The 24,467-nt window shown below is 39.9% G+C and overlaps 1 protein-coding gene across 1 annotated transcript in view; it reads left to right on the forward strand.

Annotated features, from left to right (window-relative positions):
* Positions 1-24,467, forward strand: part of med17 (mediator complex subunit 17) — a 51,094-nt gene that overhangs the window by 2,209 nt on the left and 24,418 nt on the right. The window contains exons 2-5 of the mRNA XM_059964614.1: positions 909-1,075; positions 6,671-6,881; positions 8,822-8,958; positions 19,999-20,083. Of these exons, the coding sequence (XP_059820597.1) occupies positions 909-1,075; positions 6,671-6,881; positions 8,822-8,958; positions 19,999-20,083 (600 nt within the window). The remainder of the gene's footprint in view (positions 1-908; positions 1,076-6,670; positions 6,882-8,821; positions 8,959-19,998; positions 20,084-24,467) is intronic.

Genomic DNA, 24,467 nt, shown 5'->3' on the forward strand with positions numbered 1-24,467 from the left:
GGTATTGCTTTCATCGCAGTAGTAATACATTAGCAGAACATTATTTCTTTGTGTTCTCATTCAATAATTTGAGCATACGAAACTGGTGATTTATTTTCAGTGTAACACCCAATGTGGGAGGTGCTCAGCAGGTCAGGCAGCATCTACAGAGAGGAATAAGCAGTCAATGTTTCAGGCTGAGACCCTTCATCAGGACTGGAAAGGAAGTGCGGGGGGGAACAGAATAAGGTGAAGGGGAGAGGGGAAGGTGTACAAATGGTGATTGGTGTAGTCAGGTGGGTGGAGGGGGGTTCTGGGGAGAGCTGAAGTAAGAAGCTGGGATGTGATTGGTGGAAAAGGTAAAAGGCCAAAGAAGGAGGAATCTGATAGTAGTGGAGAGTGGACCATGGGTGAAAGGAAAGGATTAGGAGATGCACCAGAGGGAGCTGATGGGCAGTTAAGGAGAAGACAAGAGGTAAGAGGGCAGGAGAATGGGGAATGGAAAAAGAGAGAAGGGGGAGAGGGGAACATTTCCTGAAGTTGGATACTCGTATGGAATGAGGTGAGAGTGGCCTCATTGTGACAGTAGACGAGGCCATGGACCGACAGGTTGGAATGGGAATAGCAGATGGAATTAACATGGGTTGCTGCTCAGAATGCCAGTCTGTTGTAGATGGAGCAAAATTAATCAACAAGCGGTCCCCCAGTCTATGCTGGGTCTCTCATTGACATTGGGGAGGCTGCACTGGGAGCAACAGGTGATCCTGAAAGACTCTCAGGTTGTGTTCCGTCACCTGGAAGGACTATTTGTGTTTATGATTTAGTTCGGTTGCAGTGAGTGCTGTGTCAAACTTGATTGGTGAAGTAGTGAAAGGAGCTGTAAATGCAAGATCTTCCTTTTGATCGTGTTTTATCTTACTTATTTTTAGCAATGCTGAAGTTTCAGCCCTCTTTGTGGCCATGGGATACAGTTAGAAATAACTTGAGGAGCACACTGACAGAAATGTGTGTACTTTATGATGTGCTTAATGTCCTCAAGGAGAAAAAGTATATGACCTTGGACCCAGTCTCTCAGGAATCACCGCCTTCCAAACAGGTATTCACACTTTATAATGCCTCAAAATTACATCAGTCTCTCACTCCATAGTGAAATATTATAGTTATGGATCATAAATTAATGAAAATACTGTAGTCTGCTGCCTTTAATGTATAATGCCATGACAAGAAGTTACTGCAGCAAAAATGATTTTAATTGAAGCATATTAGATTTTTGATTTAATGAAAATGTTAAGTTTTTATTTTTTAAGCATTTGTCTTCATTATTAGGAATAGCTATACCTTTTTAATCTCAATTGGCTATCTTTTAGTAGGAATACAGTGGATTCTGATTAATTGGGACTCATTGGGACCAGTACCTTTTGGCCCATTTATTGGGCTACTGTAGCGGTGTGCTACAAGCAGCGCTAAAATTACGACACGGAGTCGGTAACTGCAGTCGAAGGAAAAACTTTATTCGAAAACTTCAGCCTCACTTTTAAGCCTCTGTCAACCGGCCCCCCATGGCGAAGAGGCTCCAAAGCTCTGTGCTCGCAAACCCCCGTAGGCTATCTAATTGTGAGTCGGTTCGCATACGCTAGGAAATGAGCCGCCACATAACCCCCCCCCAGAACCGGCGATACACCCCCCAATGTCCACAGCCTGGGCCAGAACCTGCTTGGGAGGGCGGCCTCTGCGCCGAGGCGCCGGAAACTCGGCCGGTTGCGCCAGGTCCACATGGGCCGGCTTGAGGCGGTCCACCGTGAAAACCTCCTCCTTCCCCCCAACGTCCAGCACGAACGTGGACCCGTTGTTCCGGAGCACCGTAAACGGCCCCTCGTATGGCCGCTGCAGCGGTGGCCGATGCCCGCCCCTTCGTACAAACACAAACTTACAGTTCCGTAGGTCTTTGGGTACGCAGGTTGGGTGCCGCCCATGCTGTGAAGTGGGTATGGGGGCCAGGTTACCGAGCTTCTCGCGAAGTCTGCCCAGGACTGCAGCGGGTTCTTCCTCTTGCCCCTTCGGGGCTGGTAGGAACTCCCCGGGGACGGCCAGGGGCGCGCCGTATACCAACTCGGCCGACGAGGCGTGCAGGTCGTCCTTGGGCGCTGTGCGGATGCCGAGAAGGACCCAGGGAAGCTCGTCCGCCCAGTTGGCTCCTCGCAGGCGGGCCATGAGGGCCGACTTCAGGTGACGGTGGAAACGCTCCACTAGCCCGTTCGACTGTGGGTGGTAGGCAGTGGTGTGGTGCAGCTGAGTCCCCAAAAGGCTGGCCATAGCTGACCACAGGCTGGAGGTGAACTGGGCGCCTCTGTCGGAGGTAATGTGGGCTGGTACACCAAAGCGGGATATCCAGGTGGCGATCAGGGCTCGGGCGCAAGATTCGGAGGTGGTGTCGGTGAGCGGGACCGCCTCTGGCCATCTTGTGAACCGGTCCACGATAGTCAGGAGGTAACGCGCTCCGCGCGACACTGGCAGGGGGCCCACGATATCCACATGAATGTGGTCGAAACGCCGGTGGGCGGGATGGAACTGCTGCGGTGGGGCTTTGGTGTGCCGCTGAACCTTGGCCGTCTGGCAGTGCATGCACGTCCTGGCCCATTCACTGACCTGTTTGCGGAGTCCGTGCCAAACGAACCTGCTGGAAACCATCCGGACAGTTGTCCGGATGGAGGGATGCGCCAAGTTATGAATGGAGTCGAAAACACGTCGCCGCCAGGCTGCGGGGACGACGGGACGGGGCTGGCTGGTGGCGACGTCACAGAGTAGGGTCCTCTCACCTGGGCCCACGGGGAGGTCCTGGAGCTGCAAACCAGAGACTGCAGTCCTGTAACTCGGAATCTCCTCATCTACCTGCTGTGCCTCTGCCAGTGCCTCAAAGTCTACCCCTTGGGAAAGGGCATGAACGGTAGGGCGAGAGAGCGCATCCGCCACGACATTGTCCTTACCCGAGACGTGCCGGACATCCGTTGTGTATTCAGAGATGTAGGACAGGTGGCGTTGCTGGCGGGATGACCAGGGGTCGGATGCTTTCGTAAACGCAAAGGTAAGCGGTTTGTGGTCCGTGAACGCGGTGAAGGGCCGACCTTCTAGGAAGTACCTGAAATGCCGGATTGCCAGGTAGAGCGCCAACAGTTCCCGGTCAAAAGCACTGTACTTGAGCTCGGGTGGCCGCAGGTGTTTGCTGAAAAACGCCAGGGGTTGCCAGCGACCTGCGATGAGCTGCTCCAGCACCCCACCGACTGCCGTGTTTGATGCGTCCACTGTGAGGGCGGTAGGGGTGTCCATTCTGGGATGTACTAGCATTGCGGCGTCAGCCAAAGCTTCCTTCGTTTGAACGAAAGCGGCGGCGGACTCCTCGTCCCAGGTAATGTCCTTGCTCGGACCCGACATCAGGGCGAACAGGGGGCGCATGATCCGGGCAGCTGAAGGGAGGAAGCGGCGGTAGAAATTGACCATACCTACGAATTCCTGAAGGCCTTTGATCGTGGTGGGTCGGGGGAAGTGGCGGACCGCATCCACCTTAGCGGGCAGAGGGGTTGCCCCGTCTTTAGTAATCCTGTGGCCCAGGAAGTCAATGGTATCAAGTCCGAACTGGCATTTGGCAGGGTTGATTGTAAGACCGTACTCACTCAGTCGGGCGCAGAGTTGACGGAGGTGGGACAGATGCTCCTGACGACTGCCGCTGGCTATGAGGATGTCATCCAAATAGATGAACGCGAAGTCCAGGTCCCGTCCCACCGCGTCCATTAACCGCTGGAACGTCTGTGCGGCATTCTTCAGGCCGAACGGCATGCGGAGGAACTCGAAGAGGCCAAACGGGGTGATGAGAGCCGTCTTGGGGACGTCGTCAGGATGCATCGGGATTTGATGGTACCCTCGGACAAGGTCAACCTTGGAGAAGATCCGGGCGCCGTGCAGGTTTGCCGCAAAGTCCTGAATGTGCGGCACAGGGTAGCGGTCCGGTGTGGTAGCCTCGTTCAGCCTGCGGTAGTCGCCGCACGGTCTCCAGCCCCCCGTCGCTTTGGGCACCATGTGCAGGGGGGAAGCCCAGGGGCTGTCGGACCGCCGGATGATCCCCAATTCCTCCATTCTCTGGAACTCCTCCTTCGCCAGTCGGAGCTTGTCCGGGGGAAGCCGCCGAGCACGGGCATGGAGGGGTGGTCCCTGTGTCGGGATGTGGTGCTGTACGCCGTGCCTGGGCATGGCTGCTGTGAACTGCGGTGCCAGAACCGATGGGAACTCCGCCAGGACCCTGGTGAAGTCGTTGTCGGACAGCGTGATGGAGCCGAGGTGAGGGGCTGGCAACTGGGCCGCGCCCAGGGAGAACGTCTGAAAGGTCTCGGCGTGTACCAGTCTCTTCCTGGGCAGGTCAACCAGCAGGCTGTGAGCTCGCAAAAAATCCGCACCCAGAAGCGGTTGGGCTACGGCGGCCAGTGTGAAGTCCCACGTGAACTGGCTTGAGCCGAACTGTAGCTGCACCTTACGGGTGCCATAGGTCCTTACTGTGCTGCCATTCACGGCCCTCAGGGGGGGACCCGGTGCCCTGCTGCGGGTGTCGTAACTTGTCGGAGGTAAAACGCTGATCTCAGCCCCAGTATCGACCAAAAACCGGCGTCCCGACCTTCTATCCCACACATACAGGAGGCTATCCCGATGGCCAGCCGCCGTAGCCATCAGCGGCGGCTGGCCCTGGCGTTTCCCGGGAACTTGCAGGACGGGCGGCAACGGCGGGCTTCTGCGCCCCACCGCTGGTGGTAGAAGCACCAGTGGTCATTGGGCCGGGGGTTAGTGGGCTCTGCGGCCGGGCCTGGACTGGTTTGCTGCCGGGAGCGTGGCTGGGAGATCTGTGCGATGGACGCCCCGCTCACCTTTTTGGCGTTCCACAGCAAGTCCGCCCGGGCTGCCACCTTCCGGGGGGCACTGAAATCCACGTCGGACAGCAGCAGGCGTATGTCCTCGGGCAGCTGCTCCAGGAATGCCTGCTCAAACATGAGGCCTGTGTGTCCCTCGGCCAGAGACAACATCTCATTCATTAAAGCCGATGGAGGTCTGTCGCCCAAGCCATCCAGGTGCAGTAAACGGGCAGCCCGCTCGCGCCGTGAGAGTCCGAAAGTCCTGAGGAGCAGGGCTTTGAATTCCGTGTACTTGCCGTCTGCCGGGGGCGACTGTACGAACTCCGCGACCTGGGCAGCTGTGTCCTGGTCGAGGGAGCTCACCACGTAGTAGTAGCGGGTGTCTTCTGAGGTGATCCGGCGAACGTGGAATTGGGCTTCGGCTTGCTGGAACCATAGGTCCGGGCGCTGTGTCCAGAAACCCGGCAGTTTCAACGAAACCGCATGAGCAGAGGCGGCGTCGGTCATTTCTGGTCCAAAAATCGTTTGGACCGTCGGGGTCACCAATTGTAGCGGTGTGCTACAAGCAGCGCTAAAATTACGACACGGAGTCGGTAACTGCAGTCGAAGGAAAAACTTTATTCGAAAACTTCAGCCTCACTTTTAAGCCTCTGTCAACCGGCCCCCCATGGCGAAGAGGCTCCAAAGCTCTGTGCTCGCAAACCCCCGTAGGCTATCTAATTGTGAGTCGGTTCGCATACGCTAGGAAATGAGCCGCCACACTACCTCAATTAGTGGAAATTTAATGGAAATAGTTTAAAAAGTATGGAAAAAGACAAACTACTGAGTAACAAATTATGCATTGAAAGGAAATAACAGAATAAATTAGAATGCTGCCAACACTGCTGGAGTACAATAAAAACATTTATTGGCTCTTAATAGTTATCAATAGAGGAATTCATCCAGTGTACTTTGCTAGGTTCTTTTGATTGTAAGTTAACAAGATCAGTGCAGACACCGAGTGCAGATAATGGGCTTTTCATAAAATTCTTTTGATGATCGCATCTTCCAAATCTTAATTTTCATCGTAACATTCAAGGTGATTGTCAATGCCTTTAAATTCTCCGCAGTTTCTAACTTGTTGAAGTAGTGAAATCGTTTTATTTTCACTCCCGGCCCACTCTGGCATCTGCAAGCCTGAATGCTTGAAACCACAGTGAGCAAAAACAGTCTGAATTGTCATACTGCTTATTTCTCACCAGCTATCAGTGACAGAAATCAGTGCTTTTTGAACACAAAATCTCCAAACTGATGCTGTTTAAAAACTGTTTGCTCTAAGCACAGTGTAGTGTTTGTAATAGCCACACAAGTGCATGCGACTGATGCTAGTTAGAAACTGTTCGACAACAGACTTCTGTCCCAGTTAAGTTCCATAGTGTCCCAAATAAATGAAGGGAATCCCGGCAACGTTGATTAGTTTTTGTTCTTTAAGAGTTGTCCCAAATAAGCAGCTGCCCAGATTAACCAATGGCCCAATTAACCGGAACCCACTGTATTTCAACATTTGAAATAGTACACATGTTCTGGGGGTTTGACTGGGGTTACTATAATGTGGATCAAAAAAACACAAAACTGCTGAAGGAGCTTAACTGGTCAAACTGTTACTATGGGCAGTAAAGAACTGAATTTTTTTGAGGGGGTGTGGTAGAGGCCCAGCATCAGGACTGCCAAATGTTTTGGGTTTTCTCTTGAAGTGGTTCTAATAAAAGAGCTTTTCTCATGCCTGCATGTTGATCAGCTATTGTTTTATTTTTCTTAAGGGTTTACAACTGTGTGGGAAGAAAAAATCTCTGGCAGGAGCTGCTCAGATTCTCTTGAAAGGAGCAGAAAGATTAAATAAATCGGTTGCAGAAAACCTGGAACATAAGCATCAAAGAGACTTCAACTCAGAGCTCCTCAGACTACGACAGCACTGGAAACTAAGAAAAGTGGGTGACAAGATCCTTGGGGATTTGAGTTATAGAAGTGCAGGTATGCAAGTGTTACAATGCTTAATTGTATGTGTGTCTAAAAATATTCTAAACTCAGTAATTATTCATTCACAATGTTCTGAAGTAGTGAATTCCTAAAGTACTCAGTTTCTGAGTTAAGAAATTACTAATGTTAGTTTTAAAGGCTAACACCAAATCCTCAAGCTGTTCCCCTACATCTAGATGCTGCAGTTTGAAGAAATCATTGTTTGGTTGTAACTTTAAATCCTTTTATGATTGCCTTGTATTCTTTTGAACTTTGGAGCCACTGTCTGTAACAACAGCAGATATGAGAAGGACTGTAGAGAATCCCCCCCCTCCCCCCAGGATGTCAGCAGCACAGCACATTCAAATGCCTAGTAGTGCAGATCACTCACAACCTTCACAACCTCCTGTGGTCCCAGAACACATCCTACACAGTCAAGAAAGCTCAGCAATGCCTCCACTTTCTGAGAAGGCTGAAGAGAGCTGGACGTTACAAATCCATACTCATGTCATTCTACAGATGTGCAGTAGAGAACATCTACTGCAAGCTGCAAGCTTGCAAGCTGAAAAGCTTGCAAGAAATGCAAGCTGCATTTCTGCTTGGTATGGAAAGTGCACTGCAGCAGACGGGTTCTACAATGGGTATTTAAAACTGCCCACCATATCACTGGCACCTGCCTACCTGCCATGTACACAGAAAGTTGCCAGAAAAGGGCCAGTAACAAGATGAAGGATTCCAAACACCCTGCTTGTGGATTGTTTGTCCCTCTCCCATCAGGAAAGAGGTTATGGAGCATCAACACCAGGATCACCAGACTCAAAAAAAAAAAAAAAAAAAAAAAAAATTACTTTCCCCAAGCAGTAAGACTGATCAATGCTTTTGATCACGATTTTAATATTTCCTGTCAGTCACCTTATGTATAACCTAGTGTCACTTTATAGACATACAATTAGTCTATGTGTATAAGCTATCTTATGTATATAGATTTATTGAGATTATTATTATATTATCTTTTGTGCTGCATCGGATCCGGAGTAACATTTATTTAATTCTCCTTACACCTGTGTACAAGAAATGATATTACCAATCTTGAATATCTCATTCTTGCTTGATTCTTTCTGGTATGTAAGCTGCCATCCACTGGGTGTACATTATCTAATCTCCTATGCAAAGACTTCCCTATTTGGGTATAGAGATAAATTGACACCATTATTGCTAGTATTACCAAAGTCTAATATTAATTACATAAAGATCCCTTACTTGCGCACTCCAGTCTCCTTACAATTAACATACCATTAATTAACAAATTAAGATTTGCTTGTGTAATTAAATCTTTGTTTCATGAAGCAGTGTTCCAAGGTCCAGCTATAGATCAACATTTACTTCCCACTATTTAAAATGCATTGTTTTATTACTTGTATTTACCAGAGAAAGTTAGCGCGCATATTTCCATCTGCCGTTTTCTTTGCTATTCATTTATCTGTATCTTTTTCACGCATCATTTTTCCAATTAATGTTTTATTGTCAGCAAACAGTTGCATGTGAAGCTCAATCTTTTCAACTAGTTCATTAATATGGATTGTAAATAGCTGAGAGGTTGTATTGATTCTTGCATATTGCATGCAATCTAAGAAGCAGTTATCTAAGTTTTTAAATATATGAATTAATTTTATTTCAACATTATACTACCTTTCATTCTATCTTTAAGTATTAATTTTCTTTCTCCTGCCTAATGTTATGCCTGGCATCCAGTAGTATTTGTTGGCTAACACTAATTTACCAAAAAAAGTGCTCTTCATCTTCACAAGAGAATATTTCAGTTTCTGATGTAAATAAGAGGGAACTTGCATCATAGAATTTAAGATAAATCACTGTATGCATACAATTTTAGAAATAATGGATATTTCCCTTGAATAGTGAAACACACTTCCATTAAACAATTTTTCCCCCCACAGGATCCCTTTTTCCTCATCATGGGACATTTGAAGTAATAAAGAATACTGATCTGGATTTAGATAAGAAAATTCCAGATGATTATTGTCCTCTTGATATATTGATTCCTAGTGATCTGGAGGGATCAGCACATATTAAGGTAATTATTAACTCATGAATAATGTTTGGTGATCTGTAGTCATTCTGCCTGCACCCTTTTAACACCCCCCCCCCCCACCACAAATTGGGAGGATGCCTTGCCACAAGTTTCATTCTTCTGGCCACTTTTGGAGAGGCTTATTGAGACTCTTCACTGTTAATATTTTCTGATCTTTCAGGGTTTGTTTTATTCCAAATTCTCCCTGCTTTCTCTTGTGTTGCACTAATGTCTCAATACCTGTTTTGGCTCTTTTCTCGCTGAAATCCTTAGGTCTACTTTTTGAAGTTATTCCTTGTATTTTCTTGTACTACAAATACATTTGAAACTACTTGTAATCCTTGCTTTAAATATTGTATTAAGTCTGCAACTAAAATGAATTTAACGAACAATATTATTTAGTATTGTATTTCTTAAACCATTATACTTTTGAATTCCTCAGATAAAATGTGAAATTGACATTAACCGTTGTATTTGTAATAGTGTAGCTATTCAGTTTATGAAAGGATTGCATTTGTGCAAAATGTTTTATAAAGTGAATATTTGCAAATTGAAAAAGCGTTTCCCGTTCTTTTCCCATGCAAAACCTAGTTGCATTCTAGAACTTGAATAGTTCAAGCAGGAAAAGGTGCACTTAAATCAAATAACAAAAGCAACTGAAATAAATAAAGTGCTGTGTTATAGCAATTAAACCTGAAACTTAAGTGATATAAAGCAAGGGGGACTCAAGAAGTGAAATGTGTTAGTTCCAGAGAGGATGTGATAGGTGAACATGGAAAGATATTGCTTATGAAAAAAGTTGGAACTATTGATCATTATCTCCAAATAAGAACTTTCTTATTTATGACAAGAGAAGAGATATGTTTGTTTTTCCTGAAGTTTTGTGAAATTAGAATCTACTTTGTGGCAGGTTCTTGATAAGTAAGGGAGTGTGAGATTACCCCAGTCCAAGTAGACAGGAATGAAGAATCAAATAAATATTATTGAATGGTGGTACAGGTTAAGAGGACTGAGTGGTGTGCTCCTATTCCTTGTATGTAAATGGCAGTGAGGCTCTGCATGTCAAGATAGTCGAAAGTGAAGTGGGAGGCTGAGTTGATACTGATGTTCAGATGATGTTGGTTGTAATGGTAATAGTAAATCTGTAGATGTGGTGCAGTTTGAGATGTTGATGGTCAGGATTTATTTTGTGATTGTTCTTGAGTGGCTGATGAGAAAGGCTTAAAGAAAATGTCAGTAACAACTTTTCAGTAAGGCTTTTGTTCTCACACCAAATCAGCAAATTTGCAGAATCAAAGAAGTTCCAAGTGCTCCTGCCATGTTTTTCACCCTGCAGCCTTATCCTTCAATCTCTTTGAATTGTGGAGGATAGCATGTGTATAAATGTGTCTCGCCAGCAGACCTCATGATCATCATGACTTCAGTATTTCTACTATTTTTTAATGTTTCTTAATTGTACATTTTTTTTTGTGTTCTATCGCTGACTGGCTTATCAGAGTTCTCTTTGGGAACTAGTTGATTTAATCAGCATTTCTGATCTGGCTATTGTTCACAATTGCACTTAATAAAAAACACATCAGGTTCAGGAAAAGTTATTAACCTTCAACCATCCAGCTGTTGAACCAGCGTGGATAACATCACTCACCTCAAAACTGAACTGATTACTGAACACAAGCTCTGATTCTCTCCAGCTCGTGTCCCCCATCCCCCTCTCATGTATTTGGACTATTTGGCGTCTTAGCACATTGGTTGCTTGCCAGTCATTGTGTGTAGTTTTTCATTGATTCGATTGTATTTCACTGTTCTTCAGTAAAGCTGTGATTCACTTTATTGAGTATCTCCAAAAGCCTTTTTGTAATGAACTGTTTTGTTAGTGTTGGTACTCCTGCATTGGGAACTGCTTGTTACTCTTGCGACCATTGCTGCTCAAAGAAGCTATGATGACTCTGGCCGTAATAAACTTCATATACACTTCATGGTTTCTTGAGTTTTGTTATTTCAAGAATTACTGATGTAGCTGTAGCTTTCTTGATATTGCTCCTGTCAGGTGTGAATGCTGGGTTTGTCATTGCTACTTGATTCAGAATTGACATACCTCACTAATCATTACAGGTACCTGATTGCCTTGATAGCACAATGATCCATGGGTTGTAACAACGAAATGGTATTGGAGAACAAGATTTAACCTGGTTGTTGTCAGCCAATTTCTTGATAAGTGCATGTAACCAGATGGTATCATTGATGAACAAGGCTCTTTTGTCCAGGTTATTTGGTCAGGTAGAGAAATAGTGATATCCTCAGATTGCTGGAGAATTGACCATTTTAGCATTTTGAGTGGTAGAGCTAGACAGAATTAACTTACAATTACCCTTGGCAGGAGGAACAGTTTTCATATTTTGAGTGTTACGTATCCCGTAACTGGATAACTTACCAGCAAAGATAGAGAGGTCCGTTGGAGTCTGATGGCACTATTTTTGAACGTTTTTATTCATAAAGGGGGGCACAAAAGTAAGGTTAATACAAACATTCAGAACATATACATTGGCAAAACTCAATCTAAAGCACTGGTATAGCAATAATCATCATTAAGAAATCATCTGGACTGTTGTCTAGGGGATAATATATTGTCCGTTGGAAATATAAAAGTCACTCAGAAGTCTGCAGGATTCAGTCTTTTTGGGGAATCGCTGGGTTTCACGTGTTTTAGAGAGATTGAGGAGAAACGGAAAAACTTGCCCGGGTCTTTGATGAAGCAACTCTGTTGAATCAGGGGAGCGTTGTTTTCCTGTTATTAGTTCGAAGTCCTTCTTGGTATCATCAGCCACCCGCTCCCCAGGCAAAGGAGTTACGGAGCCCACGTGGCTTTTGAATGGCTTCCAGCTATCACGGGAGCGCTGAGCGATGGAGTCCTTCTGGTGCGTCGCTGGGGTACCGCCTCCTGCAGTCCCCTTTTATCTTGACTTGCAGAGTTGTAGATGTCCATCAAAGTAGGGTGATGCAATCCCCACCCCCACATTGCCCGAGGGTGTCCATATCCGTGGTAGCTGTCACGTAGCAGGGTCATGCCCTCAGCACAGGTGTCTCTAAGAGCCATGGCCAAAACCGTTACATTGTCTCTCATTTGCCTGGGTCTGAGACCCGAATTAATAGTGCTCTTGCGATTCTCCAGAAGGAGGGGGCTGCTCCCGCCCCTTCGGTCCCTCAGAGCTGTGGTACATTCATAACATGAGGTAAAGTGTGAGGGCATCCGCTTTCAAAAGAGCTCTGTGCTACTTATGTAAACCTTAAGTGAGTAACCAATTGCTTGATTTATTCCACGTTCTTTTGGATCTTGGTATAATGACATCACTATTGTGGATCATCAAGGAGGCATATGCCAATTATTCAAATTTCTAACCACAGTTTTATATCGTTTTCCATTTCTCCATAATGCTGATTAAGTGCGAGGTGCTACATTTTGGTAGGAATAATCCAAATAGGACATACGTGGTAGATGGTAGGGCATTGAAGAATGCAGCAGAACAGAGTGATCTAGGAATAATGGTGCATAGTTCCCTGAAGGTGGAATCTCATGTGGATAGGGTGGTGAAGAAAGCTTTTGGTATGCTGGCCTTTATAAATCAGAGCATTGAGTATAGGCGCTGGGATGTAATGTTAAAATTGTACAAGGCATTGGTAAGGCCGAATTTGGAGTATTGTGTATGGTTCTGGTCACCGAATTATAGGAAAGATGTCAACAAAGTAGAGGGGGGTGGAGTTTCAAGATGGCGACGTAAGCATCTGCCTTTTAGGCGCTCTTTATTTTTTTAACTATAATCACCCTTTAATTAGACCTTTTCGAACTTAATCATATGAGTTGCTACCTTTGATTGACCCTTTTTTCCTAAAATAATAGTTGATCTAATCTTGTCAAACCTAAAATGGCTACAAGTAAGAAATCGGCTAAGGATCCTTTATCCATCGACGCAATTGTTGGTCTTTTGGACACTAAACTGGATGTTAGATTTGCGGCTATGGAAAGTAAATTGGACAATAAACTGGATGCTAAATTTGCGGCTCTGGAAGGCAGACTAGAAGGTAAATTGGACAGTAAACTGTTAAGTTTGGAAAGGAGGATTACTTCGAAAATATCCGATCTTGAAGGAGTTGTTAAATCGCTTGAAACTAAGTTTCAGTCGCAGGCGTTAGAGGTTCAACAGCATGGAAATAAGATCACGACTCTTGAACAATCAATTTGTGAAAAAGCACGTACAATTGAAGTGTTAGAGAAGAAGATAGAGTCGACTGCTAAAACTTTAGATCAGTACAAGTTTAAAATTACTGATCTTGAAAATCGTTCTCGCAGACAGAATTTGCGCATCATCGGAATTCCCGAAAAAGTTGAGTCCGGTGATTTAACTGAATTTTTCTCTAAATTACTGTGGGAAATTTTCGGTGGTGAAGGTTTGAAAAATGAACCTGTTATTGACCGCGCTCATAGAGTTGCGAGGTTTTCGTCTGTGTCTGATAAACCACGAGCGGTGATTGTTCGCCTTCATTATCCTCGTGAGAAAGAGCTTCTAATTCGATTAGCTCGTAAAAAAGGTATGATCTCCTACAGAAATTATTCATTTCGAATAGTTGAAGACTATTCGTATGAAGTTATGAAAGCCAGGATCGCTTTTAAACCAGTGATGGCAGAGATTCATTCGCTTGGTTTTAAACAAGCTTTAATGTATCCAGCGAAACTTAGAATGGTGCTGCCCGACAACAGTCTACACTTTTTTATCACTCCTGAAGAAGCGAAGAAATTTGTTGAAGAATATCGATCCTCTAGTGCAACTTGAACTATGAGTTACATTGAAGATTTTTTTTTGGAGAGAGGATGTTATTTCATTTTAAGTTTTAACCCTGGAAGTTGGGTTATAACTTCTTATTTTGAACTATGGGTCTGGGTCTTTTTTTTTACTATTATTATTGCTTATAGATGCTGTTTTAATCTTTATAATATCCTTTTTTTATATACGTTTGTATTTTGTAATAATGAATTATTTTTTTCAAAATGTCGTTTCTTCTTCCCATAAGTCTTTACTTTTTATAAGCGTTTATTTGCTTGCCTGTATTTAGAAATGGAACAAAGGTTTTGAATTCTTTTTCTTTAGTTTTTTTTAAATATGTTGTAGTGTCTATTAAATCTTTTTTTTATATAAAAATATTCTATTTTGATAACTTTTTTTACTATATTTTCTCATTAGATTGCTGAATTTATATTCATATTTTGTAATATGGCTTTCTCAAAATGTCGTTTCTTCTTCCCATAAGTCTTGGCTTGTGAAACGTCATCTTTGTATCTGAATATGGAAATTCTTTTTTAAAGGTGTATCACATTTTTAAACTTTAATGTGCATTTTTTTTTATTAATGATCTTTCTGGTTTTACTATTTTAGTTTTTTTTTGATTTGTCTGATATGGGTGTGTATGTGTATGTATATATATGTATATATATATGTAGGTATATATATATATATATATTTTTTTTTTGCAACTCTATATTTTAATTGTGTTATATAGTTTTTTCTTAAAAAATTTTCTTATGGAGCTGCCATCTTGAAATGGGGGTAATATTAGTATTAGTTTATGCGCCTGCCGCTTGGCTTTCTTTCAAAGGGTGGGGGGAGGGGGGAGGGATCTTTTTTCATGCTTTTGCTTTTTATTTTTTTGCTTTTAGTTTATGGGCTGACTTTAAATTGTTAATATTGTTGAGGTGTCAGGATCTCCGGTTGCTCCTGAATCAATTTTCCTTCTTCCTAAATTGTGGGTTATGTGTTTTTTTAACCTTTTATGATACACACAATTAATATTGGTATGATGGATAAATCTATTAACTTTATCTCGTGGAATACTAATGGTTTAAATCATCCGATTAAACGTAAAAAAATATTTAAAGTATTCCATAGATTGAACGCTAATATTATTTTTGCACAGGAGACCCACATTAGGAGGGAGGATAATCAACGTTTTTTTAGGTTCTGGAAAGGTCAACAATTTCACTCAAATTGTACCGCTAAAATTAGGGGTGTGTCTATTTTTATAGACGCCTCAATTTCGTTTACACATTATGAAATTATTTCTGATCCACAGGGTAGATTTTTGTTGATAACTGGTTCACTTTTTAATCGGAAAGTTGTTTTAGTTAATATTTATGCTCCAAACTTTGATTGTCCTGAATTTTTTAAACGGTTATTTACTTCTCTTCCTAATTTGAATGAATATATGTTGATTATGGGTGGAGACTTTAATTGTTGTTTGAATCCTTCGATGGATAGATCTAAACCTATTCGAACTCTTCCGAATAGATCAGCTTTACTTATTAATTCTTTTATGGTTGATTCTGGAATTACTGAAATATGGCGGTTTTTGAACCCTAAAGGTAAAGAATTTTCATTTTTTTCACATGTATATCATAGTTATTCTAGAATTGATTACTTTCTTATTGATCATCGTTTATTAACAGATGTTATTGATTGTAAATATGATTCTATTGCTATTTCGGATCATGCGCCTCTGAAGTTATCTATCAAGATTTCGGATTCTTCTATCAATACTAGATCTTGGAGACTTAATGCTACTTTACTTCAAGATCCAGAATTTATTACCTTCATAAAACAACAAATTGACTTATTTTTTTCAACAAACTATAATGAAGAGATTGATAAAGGAATACTTTGGGACTCTTTCAAGGCTTTTATTCGTGGACAAATTATTTCATATTCCGCTGGTAAAAGAAAACAAAGATATTCAGATATAGCTTTATTGGTGGATAAAATTAAAGAAATTGATAAGATTTATTCCGTTACTCCTACCAAAGAACTTTATAAGAAGAGAGTTGAGCTTCAAATGGAACATAGTTTATTATTATCTTCTTCAATTGAGAATCAATTAATTAAGACTAGGGCTCAATTTTATATTCATAGTGATCGAACTGGTAAATTGTTAGCTAATCAATTAAAAGCTATTTCGACTAAGCGACAAATTATTAAAATTCGTAAACAAGACGGTAATTTAACTACTGATTATAAAGAAATCAATAACACTTTTCAAGATTTTTATAAATCTTTATATCAATCAGAATTTGACGGTGACCGGTTTACGATGGATAATTTTTTTAATAATTTGAATATTCCTAAACTGATAGATGAAGATTGTAGCTTGCTTGATGCTCCTATTTCTATGGATGAAATAAGAGAGGCTATTTCATCAATGAATTCAGGGAAAGCTCCTGGTCCTGATGGTTTTATTGTAGAATTTTTTAAAACTTTTTCTTTATTGCTTTCTCCTTGGCTATGTGAAATCTTTAATGATGCGTTTGTTAAGAAGAGATTACCTCAATCGTTTTATGAAGCTACTATCTCTCTAATTCTTAAAAAAGATAAAGATCCTACCTTATGTGCATCTTATCGCCCTATATCATTATTAAATGTAGACTCTAAGATTCTTACAAAAATTTTAGCCATTAGATTAGAAAAGGTATTACCACAGATTATTTCAGAAGATCAAACTGGTTTTATTAGGAATCGATATTCCTTTTTTAATATTAGAAAATTGATTAACATAATTTATACTTCATCACCTACAACCCCAGAATGTGTTATCTCATTAGATGCTGAAAAAGCCTTTGATAGAGTTGAATGGACATATTTATTTAATGCATTGAGAAACTTTAATTTTAGTCCTAATTTTATATCATGGATTAAATTAATATATTATAAACCTGTTGCTTCTGTTCTTACAAATAATTATAGATCCTCTTTTTTTCAATTATCTCGTGGTACGAGACAAGGTTGTCCTTTAAGTCCTTTATTATTTAATATTGCATTAGAACCTTTAGCTATTGCTATTCGTGAGTCTCCTAATATTTTTGGTATTACCCGTAATGAGAAGTTATACAAATTATCGCTTTATGCTGATGATTTGTTGTTATATATTTCTAATCCTAGTAGGTCTATTCCTGCTATTTTATCCTTGTTGGCTCAATTTGGTAGTTTTTCTGGTTATAAGTTAAACTTAGATAAGAGTGAGTTATTCCCTTTAAACGCGCAAACTTTATTGAGTGATAGGATGCCATTTAAAGTTGTTACTGATAACTTTATCTATTTAGGTATAAAAATCACCAAGAAATATAAAGATTTATTTGGACTGAATTTTTTACCTATGCTTCATCAAATTCAGCAACTTACTACTAGATGGTCTCCCTTATTTTTATCATTAGTTGGTCGGATTAATGCTATTAAAATGATGATTTTACCGAAATTTTTATATTTATTCCAAGCTTTACCAATTTTTATTCCTAAATCTTTTTTTGATAATATTGATTCAAAGATTTCCTCATTTGTTTGGCAAAATAAAAATCCTAGGTTAAGCAAAAGGCAATTACAAAAGTCTAAAAAAGATGGTGGTCTAGCTTTACCTAACTTTAGATTTTATTATTGGGCGAATAATATTCGTAACCTAATGTACTGGAAACTAGATTTGGATTCACCTGTGTGCCCACAGTGGGTAAATTTGGAATGTAGTGAGGTTAAGGGATATTCTATATTTTCCGTTCTTGGTTCTTTTCTCCCTATTGATTTAGCCAAATTCAATAAACAGATATCTAACCCTGTTGTTAAACATACACTACGAATTTGGTTTCAATTTCGCAAATTCTTTAATCTGAAAAACTTTGCTTTGGACAGCCCTATTTTATGTAATTTTTTTTTTAAACCTTCATTGACAGATCAAGCTTTTAGTATATGGAAAAGGAAAGGTATAAAATGTTTTCGTGATCTTTTTTTTGAAGGTACTTTGATGTCCTTTGATCAACTATCCAACAAATTTGAATTACCTAAATCTAATTTTTTTAGATACTTACAAATTAGAAATTTCTTACATAAAATTCTTCCATCTTTTCCTAATTCAACTCCATCGGATTTTTCAGATTTGATTTTTACTTTTAATCCTTGTCAGAAGGGATTAGTAGCTTTTATTTATAACATGATTATGAAGATACAGCCAGAAATATCGGATAGAATTAGACAAGAATGGGAAAAAGAACTTCGATGTAATATATCAACAGATAAATGGGAAAAAATTTTACAAATGGTTAATTCCTCCTCTATTTGTGCTAAACATGCTTTAATACAATTTAAAATTGTACATAGAGCTTATATGTCTAAAGATAAACTTGCCCGATTTTATTCGCATATCAATCCTCAATGTGACAGATGTCACTTAGAAGTGGCTTCATTGACTCACATGTTTTGGACATGTCCCACTTTACATAACTATTGGAAGGACATTTTTGATGTCATTTCCTCAGTATGGAATATCGATTTACAACCCCATTTTATTACTGCAATTTTCGGTATACCAAATGAAGATGGCAATCAACTTTCCCCTTCAATCAGACGAATGATTGCCTTTGTAACATTAATTGCCAGAAGGTCTATATTACAAAACTGGAAAGAAGTAAATCCTCCTACTACATTTCAGTGGTTCTCCCAAACTATTTCTTATTTGAGTTTGGAAAAAATCAGAAGCACTATCTTTGATTCTTCAATTAAATTTGAAGAAACCTGGGGACCATTTATTCGACACTTTCATATGAATTAATTTGGCTTATTTCAGATCCTTTTCTCTACTTATACTTGTTCAGGTATGGAGTTCTGGAGTTCTTTTCTTGACACCTTTATATATTTATAAAGTGTTATTATTGCCCATGTTAGTGTTAGTTTAGTATTTTTTTCATTATATATTTTTTCTCATATATAATTTCAATTTTTTTTTTTCTCTTTTTTCGACGATTATTTTTGTTTTTCATATATATTTACATAGACTTGATTGATTTATGCACCTTTTGTTGATGGATGTTTTAATAGGATATTATTATCCTATTACTAATGTAATCTCAAGTTTATTGAATCTGTAATCTATTCATTATTTTGTGTTGTTTTTTTTTATATATGAAATTTAATAAAAAGATTGAAAAAGAAAGAAGAAAGAACAAAGTAGAGAGAGTACAGAGGAGATTTACTAGAATGTTACCTGGGTTTCAGCACCTAAGTTACAGAGAAAGGTTGAACAAGTTAGGTCTTTATTCTTTGGAGCATAGAAGGTTGAGGGGGGACTTGATAGATGTATTTAAAATTATGAGGGGAATAGATAGAGTTGACGTGGATAGGCTTTTTCCATTGAGAGTAGGGGAGATTCAAACAAGAGGACATGAGTTGAGAGGGGACAAAAGTTTAGGGGTAGCACATAGCGAAATTTTTTTACTCAGTGTGGTAGCTGTGTGGAATGAGCTTCCAGTAGAAGTGGTGGAGCCAGGTTTGGTGTTGTCATTTAAAGTAAAATTGGATAGGTATATGGACAGGAAAGGAATGGAGGGTTATGGGCTGAGTGCAGGTTGGTGGGACTAGGTGAGAGTAAGCGTTCGGCACGGACTAGAAGGGCCAAGATGGCCTGTTTCTGTGCTGTAATTGTTATATGGTTAAAATAATATCTCTTCCAGTTGTAACAATAATACTTACAAGGGTAACAACTTTTAATTCATCCACATAATTAAGAATTGTTTCCATTGTCAAGATTTAACAAGCGGCTGACGTCCAGGGACCTCTCACCTTTTTCACTTGCATTAATGGGATCGAGTTTTATATTAATGTTTATAGCTTGCTGTGACTTTTTAGAGGAGGTGCATTATCTTTTCAAAGTCAAGTTGAAGGATACACAGAACAAGTTAAGGTGAATCCTGTTAACAATGAAAGCACTATTATTGTCTTGTTCTTGATGAATGGTGTAGGAGGAAGTACAAAATACATTATAGATGCAGTTTGGCAAGCATTTCACTATAACAGTGCAAATTAATCTCCAGGAATGGAAGACAGTGAACCTATTCCAACACACATGCTGAAGGATCAATAGTGATGCAGTGAAATTTTATATATAAGGAAATGCGTTTAATAACCTTTCTGTGTTACTTGCCAAGTGGCCTAAAATGATTGTAAATCTATGAATTTTCTTTTAAAGGTTTCTATACAGAAGCAAGCTAATGATATTGGAGATCTTGGCACAGTCAACCTCTTTAGAAGACCTTCACAGAAACCTAGTCAAGGTACTTAGATTTTCAGAATCAAAAATTGGTTTATATTTGGAATTGCCATTTGTTTCTTGATGTAAATCCTGTTGCATGACTAGTATGCTAGTTACAATAGAAAATCTTACCTTTTAATGTACATATTTATTGCCTGTTTGAAAGTGGAATGATTCTAGGAACTTGATTTTTTATATATGAAAACTTCACAACATTGATTTGCCTATCATCTGTCCTAAGCGTATCACCCTTTGCATTAATGATGGTAGATTTATGTTCCACATCACAGATGAAATTATAACACACAGATTTAGGAAGAGGCTTTGGTGTATTACCAAAGGCTGCATATCTCTTTTTGGAGACAATGCCAAGAGTAATTGTATATTAAGTCTCTCTTGATCTACCGCTCAGAGAAAACTAAAATGGCTGATCTTCCAGTAGTGTGACATCCAACACAAACGTGTGAATGTTGGCACAGCTCTTTGAGGATTATATCACAGTTAATGATACCATACAAAGAATAACCTGGTTATAAGTTCTGCTCCATCAGATAAGACAGCTTTTGGCAGAAATGTTAAACTGATTTCATGTGAGTAAAAGATTCCATATTGTGCTTTCCAGAGACCAAGTGATTGTTATACTACAGTTAACACTACCATTAAAGCAGCTACAATTCCTACCTCTCAAAGCAAAGTTGGCTGTAAAGGGCTTTGAGATATTTTGGTTTTGTGAAGGACTTAGGAGAGCAGGTAAAAGAGGCAGGGAAGATTATCAAATAACAAGCAATAAAAAAAGATTTCTGAGGTGTAGAAATATAGATGGCCCTTTATTTACAGTTGAAGTCAGAAGTTTACATACACCTTAGCCAAGTACATTTAAACTCAGTTTTTCCACAATTCCTGACATTTAATCCTAGAAAACATTCCCTGTTTTAGGTCAGTTAGGATCACTACTTTATTTTAAGAATGTGAAATGTCAGAATAATAGTAGAGAGAATGATTAATTTCAGCTTTTATTTCTTTCATCACTTTCCCAGTGGGTCAGAAGTTTGTATACACTTTGTTAGTATTTGGTAGCATTGCCTTTAATTGTTTAACTTGGGTCAAACGTCTTGGGTAGCCTTCCACAAACTTCTCATAGTAAGGTGTTGGAATTTTGTTCCATCCCTCCAGACAGAACTGGTGTAACTGAGTCAGATTTGTAGGCCTCCTTGCTCGCACTCACTTTTTCAGTTCTGTCCACAAATTTTCTATCGGATTGAGGTCAGAAAATGATGTCAAGTCTAGTTCATCCTTGGGAGCAATTTCCAAGTGCCTGAAGGTACCACGTTCAGCTGTACAAACAATAGTACACAAGTATAAATACCATGGGACCACGTAGCTGTCATACCGCTCAGGAAGGAGACGCATTCTGTCTCCTAGAGATGAACGTACTTTGGCGCGAAAAGTGCAAATCGATCCCAGAACAACAGCAAAGGACCTTGTGGAGGTGATGGAGGAAACAGGTAGACAAGTTCCTATATCCACAGTAAACGAATCCTATACCAACATAACCTGAAAGGCTGCTCAACAAGGAAGAAGCCACTGCTCCAAAACTGCCATAAAAAAGCCAGACTACAGTTTGCAAGTGCATATGGAAAAAGATCTTGCTCTTTGGAGAAATGTCCGCTGGTCTGATGAAACAACAATTGAACTGTTTGTTAGAGGTCAGCAAGAGACGCTCATGGAGTGAGCACTGTTTCAGATTTGCTCCATAACCTTTACTTTTTTTAACCTATGATCACCCTTATTTAACTTACTTTTACCTACACCAAAAGATTCTTGCTACTTTTTTGGACTTATCTTTAAGAGTTTATTGTGAATGTTGAAGAAATGAATACAGAAGTGGCTCTGAGATCTAAAGGGTGAGACCCTGGGAAAGATTCTAACGGGAAGAAGAAGAAGACCGATCCTAAGCGCACTGAATTGACTTATGAAATGTTATTGGAGGTTTTAAATGAAAAATTTGAAGAACAACGACGAATTTTCAAACAAGATATAAAGGCTTTTCAGGATTATATGGAGGAGACTGATTCAGTAGTTAACCAGCAGCAAGCTCTAATCGCAACTTTGCAAGAAGATGCTCGGAAGCGAGACTTGATAATCGAAAAACTGGAGCAGAAATTATCTTCAACGATTAAACAGGTGGAAACACTTAAAGCCAAGAGTGTTGACTTTGAAAATCGGTCCAGAAGACAGAACTTACGCATGCTTGGTCTCCCAGAAGGTATTGAACAAGGGGACCCCTCGAAGTGTTTTGCTCAACTTTTAAAGGATGCGTTCCCTTCTGTATTCCCAGACAGTCCTCCGTTACTTGATCGCGCTCACAGAATTATGCGTCGATCACCAAGTACTTCAGTTAAACCACCGGTTGTAATTGTCCGAATTCACTATGTGCATGTTAAAGAGCAACTTATTCATGTGGCTTGGCGTGTAGGGATGGTCAAATTCCAAGAATTTGATTTTCGATTAGTGGAGGATTTTAGTCCAGAAGTAATAAAGTAATTAAACCTCTGATGTCCGAATGTTATGAGAAAAATCTAAAACCTGCGCTCTTATACCTTGCGAAGCTCAGAATCTTGCCTCCCAATGCATCTCGGAGTGTTTTCTACATCTGAAGCGAGAAGCTTTCTGAATGAGAACTTCCCTACTGCTGCGGATTCTCGTCTTCAATAAATGAGTGATTTTGATTGTTGTTAGATGGTTTTTATTTCCAAAACCAGATTTTGTTTCTGGCTATTGGTGTAGGTTTACTCTATATTTTATACTCTAGCTAAAGTTTTTTTTGATGTACTAATCTTTTTATTTTACTTGCTTTAATCACTGTACTTTATTTTTGGTCATTATTATTAATCCTTCAAAGGTGAATTTTTTTACTAAGATGGCGGTTTCTTTAAAATATTTTTGTTTTTTTTTGATTTCTCCATTTTTTTTCTCGTCTTCTTCCTATAATGCATCTCTTATCACAGTTTAAATTTTTTTTGGTTTGGGTTTTAATCCGATTTATAAGTTACTAGTGATTATATTCTTTTTGGGTTTTTTTTTACTAGCAATTATATTAAGAAGTTTGGTTTCAGTATAGTGATTATTATTTCTTTAGAGTTTGGGTGGATCTTTTTTATCCTTTATATCCGGAGTTGCCTTCTGCTGATATAGGGGTAGATTTAGTTTCATTCCTCTTTTTTTCCCAGCCTTTACCTGGCTGAGGTGGCTTTTTTCCCTCTTGGGTGGGGGGTGGGGGGTCTATTTCTAAATCTTATGTTCTTTACACCAGTTTTTTTTTTCATTTGGGCTGATTTTAAACTACTAAAATGTCCGCGTTGTCGTCATTTCCAGGTCCGCCCCTTATTTTTGTTCCTCTTCCGGGTGCATGATTTCATAATTTGGTTAACCCTTTATATACCAAAGGGTTGATTTCAGAAATATGGCTCAGACCATTAATTTTGTCTCTTGGAATACTAAAGGCTTAAACCATCCGATTAAACGGAAAAAGATTTTCAAAGTATTCCAAAGACTGAATGCACATATTATTTTTGCACAAGAAACTCGTGAGGAAAGAGTACAAGTATCGCTTTTTTAGGTTTTGGAGGGGTCAACAGGACCATTTGAATTCGAATGCTAAAGTAAGGGGAGTTTCAATTTTTATTGACTCCTCTATTGCATTTGTCCAACATGATATTTTTTCGGATCCGAATGGTAGATTTTTGTTAATTACTAGCTTACTTTTTAACAAAAAGGTTGCTATGATTAATGTTTATGCTCCAAATGTGGATTATCCCAATTTTTTTTTTAAGTCCTTATTTACTTCTCTACCTAATCTAGATGAATATAAGCTAATAATGGGGTGGTGACTTTAATTGTTGTTTAAATCCTTTGTTGGACAGATCTATATCTACTTAGACTTTACCTAATAAGTTGGCCACTTATATTAACTCTTTTTTGACTGATAATGGAATTTTTGATATTTGGAGATTTCGGCATTCTAAAGGCAAAGAGTTTTCATTTTTCTCACATGTTTATCATTACTACTCGAGAATTAATTATTTTTTTATTGACTCTTGTTTTATTCCATCGGTATTTGGTTGTAATTATGATATTATAGCCATCTCTGACCATGCTCCATTAAAACTTCCTATTAAATTTACGGATACAGCTTCTAATGCTAGACAATGGCGATTTGATTCTACCTTATTGATCCGGATTTTATTAAATTTATGAATGAACAGATGGATTTCTTCTTTTCAATTAATTCCACGGATGATATTTCTTGCGGAACACTTTGGGACACTTTTAAAGCATATATATGTGGACAGATTATCTCCTACTCCGTTGGTCTGAGAAAACACATTAAGAAGGAAACTCTCTTA

Source organism: Hypanus sabinus, chromosome 3 (genome assembly GCF_030144855.1).
Source record: "Hypanus sabinus isolate sHypSab1 chromosome 3, sHypSab1.hap1, whole genome shotgun sequence".
Lineage (NCBI taxonomy): Eukaryota > Metazoa > Chordata > Chondrichthyes > Myliobatiformes > Dasyatidae > Hypanus > Hypanus sabinus.